A 10715-nucleotide genomic window follows, 5' to 3' on the forward strand; every position below is an offset into this window, starting at 1 on the left:
TGGTTCCTAGTCAGATTCGTTAACCACTGCGCCACGACGGGAACTCCGGTTCACATTTCTTTAGGGAAAAGTCCGCTGCGCTGAATGGCACACTTCGTACAGTCAGCAAATGTACTGAGTACCGGGGGGGCGGGGGGGGGGGGTTGTCGTTATGTTTTCTTTTTGTGTTTTGTTGGTTTTTATAATAAGGGAGAAAAGACCAATAAAACGATGAGAAAAATGTTTCAGATGTCCCTGGGGGCTGGGGCCCTGTCCCCTCCCTTCAGTGACAAGGCCTGGAGACGACCCTGCATTCGCTCTGTGCTTTTTATCCCCCTAAGGAGCCAGGTCCCCTAGGAGCCTGGGGGAAGCCTGGTGGCCTTCTTGGCCTCAGGACCCACACATACAGCGGGACCCCGGGCTGAGCCCCAGATGAGCAGCCCTAAATCCAGTCCCTGCATTCTCCTGGGGACCCCAACACTGCCAGGCCCACGAGAGCCACCATCCTCACAGGGAGAGTGGTGGCCTCTCCGGGACCCCACCAGGGCCAGTGCGGCCTGGTGAAGCCTCCTAACCTGCTCCGGGAGGCTGGGCCCAGGAGAGGTTGCCCGGGCGACCCGCTAAGGCTCCTCCCAGGGTGCCTGTGGGTGGCCACGGTGCCAGGCAACCAGGTGGCGGCGTCCCTTGAGCCAGGATCAAGCCGCTGTGCCCGGCCCTGGGGGACTTCTCCCAGGCTTGCCGGATCCCTGGGGCCCTGTCCCTACTCCCCACGACAGCTCCGCCTCCGGTCACAATGAGCATTGTCCTCTCCAGGTGAGTGGCCGAGCTGGCCCGGGCTGGGAGGGAGAGGGAGGCTGGGTTTTCGAGGCCAGATGCACTAAGACAGACGCTGGGGGGTGGGGGGGGTGGGCGGTGGGAGGCTTCTCCCACCCACTCCGCCCCTGAAGGTCGAGGGCAGACAGGGCTCAGGACCCTGGAGGCTTCCAGAATCGGGCCTCTGCTTCTGCAGCCCTGCTACCCACAGCCCTGGGGACGTCCCAGTCAGAGTTCTCCCCAACTTCCCCTGCTCGGCTCTACCTAAGAACCACTCTTCATGCCTCAAAGCCCCACCAGGCACCACCCCTTCTGCGGAATCGTCCCCGACCCCACTGCTGGCAGCCGGATCCTACTTGTTTCTAAGCCTGTCTCCTCTGGGGGGTCGCAGACCCAGGGTGCCTCTGAACCCGCTGGTAATGCTTCCTTCCCAAGGCAGCCCCCCCGCCCCTGGCCGCCCTCACAGGGAATCTGGTTCACGAGGCTGGCGTGGGGGCTGGGAATCTGCAGGTTTAACTTGTGCTGCAGGTGATTCTGCCTGAGGGGTCTGGGACCCCACCTGGAGGGACTGAGGCTGTGGCCAGCTGTGTGCCTGGAGCAAGACACTCCACCTCTCTGGCCTCTGTTGAACGTGCTGGCAGTTCCCACGGCGTGCGCTGCAAACTGGGCAGGGCCGCGCCCGTGGGGGTTTGTCGGGAGGACAAAAAGCCCCACTCCCAGCTCCGCCTTAGAGATGTGGTTAGAGACGCCCATGGGGGTCGGGGGTCGGTGGAGTTTGGTTGAACAGAGGGAGGCTGGGGCAGCGAGGACCTGAGAGGAGGGGCGAGGAGAGGGTGCCAGGGGCGGGGTGGCAGTGCCCGAGGCAGTACCCCTTTGCTGCCTCGGGAAGACGACTCAGCAGGTCCCTCCCTCCTCTGCTCTTCTTCATGGAACACCTGCGAGGGCCAGGGGCTTGCAGCCATGGAGCTGCATCGAGAAGGTTCCATCCCCCCCGCCCCCCCCACGCCCCCCCCCCGCCGAGATGCAGAGGGTGAGACAAACGGGGATGACCGGAAGCGATAAACGGGGTGGTGTGCGGATAAAGCGATAGATAAATGGTGTGTGGGGGGGGGAGGTATGCAAACCAAAGGTTTGGGGCTGCGGAGGAAGGGGGGACCAACCGGCGGAGCACGGGGTCCTCAGGGCAGGGACACTTCTCCGTGATGCTGTGGTGGTGCAGACAGGGCACCGGGCTTGTGTCAAAACCCCTTGGGTACAACCCCAAGCAGCCCGCAGGCTGGAGAGGAGGGCCTTGGGTTAATAAGAAGGTGCTGCGGGCACATCGCTGTTCATGGAGAGAAATCCTGGGGCTGGTGAGGGTGCCTGGGGCCTCTGCCCTGTCCACTCAGGTCTCCCATAATCTTTTTTTTTTTTTGTCTTTTCTTCTTCTTTCTGTCTTTTCTAGGTCCCCACCCACGGCACATGAAGGTTCCCAGGCTAGGGGTCCAATTGGAGCTACAGCTGCTGGCCTACACCGCAGGCACAGCCACACGGGATCCAAGCCGCATCTGTGACCCACACCACAGTTCACGGCAATGCCAGATCCTTAACCCACTGGGCGAGGCCAGGGATCGAACCCACATCCTCATGGTTCCTAGTCGAATTCATGAACCACTGAGCCACGACGGGAACGCTAGTTCTCCTGTAATCTTAAAACTGGTTTCTCCTCTCCCCCAGAAAGCTAATTAATTTATTTATCTGTAGGGCCACACCCACGGCACGTGGAGGTTCCCAGGCTAGGGGTCAAATCAGAGCTACAGCTGCCGGCCTACACCACACCCACAGCCACACGGGATCCAAGCCGCATCTGCAACCTACCCCACAGCTCACAGCAATGCTGGATCCCTGACCCACTGAGCAGGGCCAGGGATCGAACCCACATCCTCATGCACACTATGTTGGGTTCTTAACCCAATGAGCCACAACAGGAACTCCAAGCTTATTAATTTAAGAAGAAGCTTTATGATGTCGAGACGGGAGAGAGAGTTTCAGCAGCTCTGGGAAGGCTAGCACTGGGGGGTTTCAGAGGGGATTTCACTGCAGCTGGGATGGTTGGGATAAAGCCCCATTAAATGGTCCCCAGGGGGGAAAGGACAGGCCGGGAGCCAAACCCATGTTTGCATACGTGCCTGGCCGCGGACCAGCCCTGGGACCCCGCGGACACCCTGCACCTGCCCTGATGGGCTCACCTGGGGCCCTTGGGTGTCCTCCTGGGGACCAGGACACAGGACGGCCATGGTGGGTGGCCCCTGCGCCCTCTGCCCAGGGCGGCCCCTCAGGCCCCTGCCTCCCCAGGGACAGCCAGGTGAGGGTGATGGAAGACACGGTGACCCAGGCCGAGAAGCACTTCGGCCAGCTCTGCTCGCTGCTGGCCGCCTACACCCGCAAGACGGCCCGGCTGCGGGACAAGGCCGACCAGCTGGTCAGACAGCTCGTCGACTTCGCCAACACGGAGCACCCGGAGATGCGGGCCACGCTGCGGAGCCTCGCCGAGGACCTGGCCAGAGTGCAGGACTACCGGCAGGCCGAGGTGAGCAGGGGGGCTCCGAGGACCCTGCCCGGGGGGGGACCTGAGGGGCAGAGCCGCCCCGCGGGGTCTGCCGTCCGAAGACATGAGTTAAAAATAAAAGCTCCAGGAGTTCCCGTTGTGGCTCAGCGGGAAAATCGTCTTTGCGATGGTAGGAAAAGCGGAAACCAGAAGGCAACGCCTGACGCAGGCAATCAGATGAGTGACGCAGACCAAAAAACCTCACCCCCATCGCTAGAGGGAGGAGGCGACCTCCCTCAGGGGAGGGGACAGCACCCTGTGTCACCCAGCACTTCCTAATTCCACCTGCCAGATGGGCAGCCACCTGCGCTGTCTCACCGACTTTATCCAAAGAACACAAGCTGTGCCCCTCTCTCTCCCACCAGCGGGTAGGAAGAGCTTGGGGCCCGGTGCCAGGCAAAGCCCTGGCAGACCCCGTCCCCTCCACGTTTACAGTTCAAAGGGGTGATTGGCCTTTTCTGGTGGTAAAACCAACCAGAGGCTTCTTTAGCTTTTAAAAGGTTTACAGCCCTCTCGACCGGACGGATTTACAATCGCTGGTTCTCTGAAGGAAGCGCTGTACGGAGAACGGCCGGGGAGCGCTCCCTTTCCCTTTCGGCGCCTGGGAAAATTATTATTACTTTTCCTAGTTCTGCATTTACAAGAGCCATGATGAAGGGGCCAGGTGGGGACTCCAGCTCCCTGGCCCATCTGGGAAGCCAGACTTTCGGGGACCCCTGTCCTCCAGGCAGCAGCCTTACCGAGGACCTTGTGAGAAATGCAGATTCTCAGCCGCACCCTGAACTCACAGGGTCAGAACCTCGGGGCGGGGCCTGATGACCTGGGGTTTAAGGGGCCCTTGGGGGACTCCTGTGCCTGCTCTAGTGTGACACCCACAGGGAAAGAGCTTAATTCACACTAGTTTTATTTTATTTAGGCCATGCCTGGCACACCCAAGTCCCCTGGCCAGGTATCAAACTGTACCACGGCAGTGACAACGCTGGGTCTTAGCCACTAGGCCACCAGGGAACTCCCACACTGCCCTTAACTGTGACCGCTGTTACCATTACTGATATTGTTTATCTGAGTGTCCAGCATTAGGCCTGGCACGTGGGCACTGACCCAGGGTCATGAGGTGACCCCCTCGCCAACCTCGAGGTGTCCCTGGGGGTCAGAGTCCGCTCTGAAACCTGTGCCAGTCCGGGTGTTCCAGGCGGGTCTATCAGCCTCCCCAGTAGGACCTTAAGGCAGTTGCGAGAGCTGAAACGGCGTTGGGTCCCATCAAGTTGCCACGAAACCCTGGGCAGCGACTGTCATTATACCCATTTTCCAGGCTAGGAATTGAAACGTGTCACTGGAGCCTGAGGGAGACAGAGGCTTGAGCCCAGATGGGTGCTCACAGGCCAAGGTGGGGGGAGAGGCCACTGTGCAGCTCCAGGGATGCAGACGGCGCTCTATAAATGCAGGCCAGGGGCCACGCGGCCTCCTGGCACCCCCAGCTCTGACTCTGTGTGTTCGTGCTACCCCAGGTTGAAAGGCTGGAGAGGAAGGTTATTGACCCCCTGAAGCTCTATGGGGCGCAGATAAAGCAGACCCGGGTGAGCGAGGGCACAGCAGCAGGGAGGGGGGCCGGGGGTGGGGCTGGGACCCCAGGAAACCACCCCCCTCCTTCCTTAGGCGGAGATCAAGAAATGCAAACGCGTCCGGAACAATGAGATCAAACAGCTGGAGAGACTGGAGAAGCTGAGGCAGAAGTCCCCTTCCGACAGACCGACCCTCGTATCCTTCCTGCGGCTGCTCAGGGCCATGCACCCCCGCGCCCTCTGGGTGGGGGCTTTGGGGGCCACCCCGGGGGCTGCTGGTGAACCTGGGTCCTTAACAGCACCTTTCTCAGTCCCAGGTGAGCGTCACGTGTCGGAGTGGGGCGGGCGGGCTCGCACGCAGGTAAGGAACGGCCTCACGCAACGGCCAGGTGAGCTTCACCTGAGCAGGTGCGGCAGGGCCCGCGCTCAGGATGCAAGATTGGAGGGGGTCGCCTGGGGCTCGGCAGACCTGGGTCCTGTCCCATCCGTGAGGCGACTCAGCCAGGCAGCCTGTTGCCCCCTCCACGGCCCGTGTCCCTGGCGGGGTTACCTGCTCAGAGCTCATTCAGGAGGCGCGAACTTGTAGATGAGGCCGAGAAAGGTGACTCGCCCAAGATCACACAGGGAGCCAAGGGCAGACCCAGCCCAGCTCCGGGGGGTCTGGCTCTGAAAGCCCAGCTTCTTCACATCCCGGCCTGGCGTGGAGTTGGCCCCGTTCCTTCCATGAGATGCCCAGGGCGCAGGGGAGCTGGCCCCAAAGGGGGCTGCAGGGGCAGAGAACGGTCTAGAAGGGAGCCCCCATGACACCTTCTCCCTCTGGGCCAGGCGGAGACCAGTGTGCAGAGGGCCTCGGTGGACGCCAACCGCACCACCCACCAGCTGGAGGAGACAATTGATACCTTCCAGAAGCAGAAGCTGAAGGACCTACAGGTAGGGGTGTCGGCCCTGGGGGGAAGCACGCCAGGCTGCCTCGTGTGTGTGTGCTGATGTGTGCGTGTGTGTGTGTGTGTGTGTGTGTGCGTGCCTGCGTGTGAGTTTGTGCCCTCGCGGCTCCCAGGACAGTTAATCCTGGCTTCATCCTGACCACGGGGGGAAGAGGCCGGCTGCTCTGGGCAGCTGTCCTGCACAGCTGTCCCGCCCGGAAGACACCCTTGGCCGCCCTGCCCTCTCACAATCGGCCCAGCTGCCCGCCCGCCGGGCCTGCTCGGCATCCTGCCCCTCGGTCCCCTCCTCTCCACACGGGACCCACAGGACTCGCCCTGCCTGCCTTCTCTCCTCCACGAAGCCCCAGTCGCACAGAGCCCAGACCCCCACGTCACACCCGGAGCCCCAGCTCATACAACAGGCTTCAGGGAGTTGGGGTCTTCCCCCCAAGATGGTCACAGAGGCCCCCGCACCCATCTTGGCACCCCGGCTTGTCCACTCTCCAAGTCGCAGTCTCACAGAAGGCAGCTCTGGTTTGTCCCTCCCAGGTTTAATGGCCCCTGTGCTTCCCTCGATCCAAGGACAGAGGCTGAAACCCTCCCCGAGACTCTGGAAGCCCCAGCCCAGCCCTTGGACATATCACTGCAAGCCCAAGGGCATCAAGGCCTTTCCTACCTCAGGGCCTTTGCACAGGCTGTGACCTCTGCTCTCCACCGAGCTCCCACCTCTTCAGCCTACAGGAAACTTTGCCCGGACCCCCAGACCTGGTCCGACCAACGGTTAACACCCTCTCCTCCCTCTGGGGGCAATTACACCCCGGGGGGGGGGGCGAATCGAACAAATGTTGAATCCACACCTACTACAGGCCGGGCGCTATGCCTGAGGCTGGGGACACCGCAGCTAGCAAAGCAAAGCCCTGTCCTCCCAGAGCTGACACCCTTGAGGGAGACAGAGACACATCGGGCAGACTCCAGGGTGCATGGAGAGCAGAGAGCGGGGGTGACTGTCCCACACCTGCCTCCCACGCTGCATGTCAGCACCACATGCATGCCTGCCTTGTCCCCTCCTGGGTCCTGGGCACCCGGGCCTGGCACTCAGCAGATTCTCAGTAAATACGAGGACAATGAATGAAGAATAAATGAGCGAATGAATGCCATGTTGCAGGCAGAACCTAAAACCACCAGCAGACCATTATGAGACGCCTGATGTTTACGACGCCCGAAAGCAGGGCTCCTGGGGTGTCAACAAAGCACACAAGATTCTCCACGGTCGGGGGCCAACAGAAGCATACAGTTCCAAAGGGGCATCTTTTACCATTTGGGGATTAAACTCACAAAGAGACACTTATCCAAACCCCCAGAGTTTAGACGAGATTAAAAACCAGAGGTCGAAGTAGTGATTAGCGCTGTGCTGGTTTGAGGTCACCATTCGAGGGAAATGATCATAAAATAACTCTGACGCCTATAAAAGAATGTAAGTCCTGCCTTCATGCAGGGTTCGCCTACCTGAGTGGGCATCAGAAATCTCCCGGGGGCTTCTTAAAACGCAGGGGACGGGCCCGCCCGGCAGCCCCGGCCCGCGGGTCTGCATTTTTTCCATCAAGCTCCCAGGGGAGGCCGGTGTTGATGTGGGGCCACACGCCAGTAAACAGCAGGATGAGGTCCTAGATTCCCAGTGGGGGCCACCGGCACCGGCTCCCGGGGGCAGGAGGGAGCAGGCAGGCGGGAGGTAAGGCTTCCAGCCCAGCCGGGGGGCCTCCCCTCCCCTTTCTTCTCCCAGGCCGGCTTAGCAGCTTCTCCAGGTGCTTCCCATATGATGTGAAGAGGTGTGTTTCCAAACTGCAAGCTCCTTCCCCAATTCCAAGCCTCTGTCCTGTCGGGTCTCCCACACCGTGGCAGCTTGTGCCAGGCCCAGCACACAGTAGGAGCTTGCGCCAGGCCCAGCACACAGTGCAAGTCCCTCTGGGGTCTGACCCACAATAGGAGCCAATGCTGGACTTGACACACTGTAGGAGTCTCCACTCAGGTCTGACATATAGTAGGAGCTTGTGCTAGGCCTTGCACACAGTAGGCGCCCCCGCTGGAGCCAGACACGTAGTAGGAGCTCTGTGAGAGCTTATTGAGCCAAGCCGAACCATCTGACCAAGATGAGCCAAGCTCTTCATCACTAATAAGGTTTTGACACACTGGTTCATCAGGTTGAGGGGCCTCCGGGCCAAGCAGGGTCTACCAGCCCCCTCTCCTTCTCCCACAAGACCCGCTTCTAGCCCGTGGGTGTCAGAGGCTAAAGCTTTGCAGCCACCCACCTGCAAAAACCTGTCCTCAGAACGAGAGATGCAAAGGCTGAGTGGCTGAGCCCAGGCTGACCGAGCTGAGAAAGTCCACGAGGCCTTACTCATTTCTGGAACCGTCCTTGTGCCGGGCGGCTTTTGAACCAGGGGAAGGCATTACGTGTCCCAACAAAAATGAACGTGACACAACGTCTCAGAATTCCCCATGCACAACCTCTGCCGCAAGGACCACTAAGCTCCTGCCCCCCCATCTTGTCCGCGTCCAAGGTGACCCCAGGACAGTCCCTCTGACCGTGTCGCATATGTGACCCAGGCTTCTCTCCCCCTAGAAAATTTTTTCGGACTTTGTGACCATCGAGATGGTGTTCCACGCCAAAGCCGTGGAGGTGTATTCCAGCGCCTTCCAGACCCTGGAGAGCTATGACCTGGAGAGAGACCTGGAGGTGGGTCCCCCTGTCTTCCCTCTGGGGGTGCAGTGCTCCACTGGAGGCTGCTTCCGCTTTGAGAGAAGCAGCGTTTGGTGGCAACATCTTGCCATTTCTCCACTCCTGGAGGCTCACGGTGATGCTTGGTTCCCAACGCATGTCCCGGGCACCAGGCAGGTGGGGAACTTGGCTCTGGAACAGCAAGCGCGCCTCGCCCGCCGGGGGGGTCAAGAGCAACAGCGAAAGCACCTCCAGGCTGATGCTTTGCTGTCCTTGGGGCGGAGGCAAAGTGCTCCTGGCCCTCACCTGAGGTGATTACGGTCTAGAATTAGCTGTTACCTACGACAGGCTGGCCAAGCCTCGAGGGGGTCAGAGGTACAACACGTGATCACCTGCCACGCTCATCTTCCGCGGTTCCGGGGGTGGGGGCTTCGGCTGGGCCGTCCTCGCCCGGGACCTTCCAGCCAATCCGTGGCCGGGGCCGTGCTCCTGGCTCATGGGTGGGAGATGCTGGCTGTCATCTGTCGGGGTTCAGGACAGGCCATGTGACTCACAGAGTTCCGGGCACAACGAAGCCCCGGGCCCTTCGCTCCACATGAAGTGGTGGAGACGGCAGCGTCCTTCTGAGCCGGGGGCCTGGACATGAGCCGTACCCCCTGAGGCCCACCCTGTCTGGTCCGGGCTGGGGTCTGCCGCCCGAGTAACTGCCCACGGCCTCTCCTCGGGGGCACAGCGGCTGGTCCAGAAGCGAGCATCAGAGACAGAGCCAGGCGGACCCCGTGTCACCTTCTGCGACGTAACGTCAGGAGAACTAAGCATAGCATCGTGCCTGCCACATCCCGTTCCGTACAAGGGCGTCACGAAGGCCACAGTCAGGGGAGGAGAGTTAGAGGCCCGCTCCTGCTGGGAAAAGTGTCAAAGAATCTGTGGGTGATCTTCAAAACCACCAAGGGGGGGTGGGGAACGCCTGGCTGGGCTCTGGGACATTCACTCACCTCTACTTTGCTGGGGGACCAGGGGTGGGATCACTAATCATGCTGTGTGACCATGGATGAGTGAACTCGCCTCTCTGGGCCTCGGTTTTCCTGTCTGTAAAATGGGATGCTAAGGCCAGTTCACCAGGCTGCTGTCGATCATATGCAACAAGGAACAGGAGGCTCCAGGGGACCTGGAGCGGGTGGGGGCCTGGCAGCTGCCTTCCCCCCCCTCCCGCCCCCGGGCCCTTCATCCGTGCTTACACCCCGGTCTCTGTAACCCTCCTGGCAGGATTTTAGAGCCAAGATGCAAGGAGTTTATGGACGTTACAATGCTCGGCCGCTCACAAATACCACCGCCTCCCCAGCGGTCCCGTGGTCTCTGGCCCAGGTGAGCACTGGGGGTGGGACACCCATGACAAGGTGACGTGACCAGAGGCCAGCAGAGAACTCGGATCCGAGATGAGCCGCTGCTTGGGGGGGAGGGGGCAGGAGGGTCTGACCTGGACCCACCTGAAGCAGACTCGGGGACCACCATGTACCACGCAGGGGCTGAGGGAGGGTCCCCCGCTTCCTGAATCCTTCTCTCCAAAGGCTGCGGAAGAAGTACCATCCCCAGCCAGACTGCCCGGGTCCAAACCCACTGCTCCTAAGCTGTGTGACCCTGGGAAATTTCCTTAACCTCTCTGGGTCTTAGAGGCCTCACCTGCAAAGAGGGGCTGATGAAAGTAACCCCTCAAAGGCTTTGCTATTAGGCGAACAAACCTACGTGAGGCACTTGGAGAACAATGCCTGTCGCCATCACTCTGACACCTGCTGTTGTTGCCGCGATATTCTTACTATTATTATTATTATTATTATTTAGAGTGCTCAGAGCACCATACGGAGCCAGAGAAAAGAAGCGGTGAGTGAGGAGGACTCGGCCAAGGAGGAGGAGCCCGTGGAGGACTTTCAGGGGACGGGGGCTCCGTCAATAACTCGTGTAGGGGGCTGATGCTGGACGCTCGGGGACGCCGCTGTGTGCAAGTCACGTGTCCTCTGAGCCTTGGTGTCCCCATCTGTACGACAGCGGTCGCATCACTCACCTCCTGGGCGGCTCTGGGGATCCAGGTGTCCAGCCAGCTGGCGCTCAATAAACGTGGGGGCATCTCCCCGACTCGA

At 60.6% G+C, this 10715-nt stretch overlaps 1 protein-coding gene across 2 annotated transcripts; it reads left to right on the forward strand.

Moving 5' to 3' along the window:
* The first annotated feature begins 653 nt into the window (after positions 1-653).
* Positions 654-10715, forward strand: CIBAR2 (CBY1 interacting BAR domain containing 2). 2 transcript variants are annotated; one of them, XM_047793693.1, is made up of 10 exons: positions 732-792; positions 1084-1208; positions 3127-3361; positions 4888-4956; positions 5036-5137; positions 5253-5258; positions 5767-5871; positions 8485-8598; positions 9847-9945; positions 10420-10715. In XM_047793693.1, the coding sequence occupies exons 3-10, from the start codon at positions 3146-3148 to the stop codon at positions 10546-10548; spliced, it is 840 nt and encodes a 279-aa protein (XP_047649649.1). In that variant the 5' UTR covers positions 732-792; positions 1084-1208; positions 3127-3145; the 3' UTR covers positions 10549-10715. The 2 variants fall into 2 exon arrangements, with proteins under 2 accessions (XP_047649648.1, XP_047649649.1); XM_047793692.1 differs by lacking the exon at positions 1084-1208 and having other exon boundaries at positions 654-792.

Source organism: Phacochoerus africanus, chromosome 8 (genome assembly GCF_016906955.1).
Source record: "Phacochoerus africanus isolate WHEZ1 chromosome 8, ROS_Pafr_v1, whole genome shotgun sequence".
Taxonomy (NCBI): domain Eukaryota; kingdom Metazoa; phylum Chordata; class Mammalia; order Artiodactyla; family Suidae; genus Phacochoerus; species Phacochoerus africanus.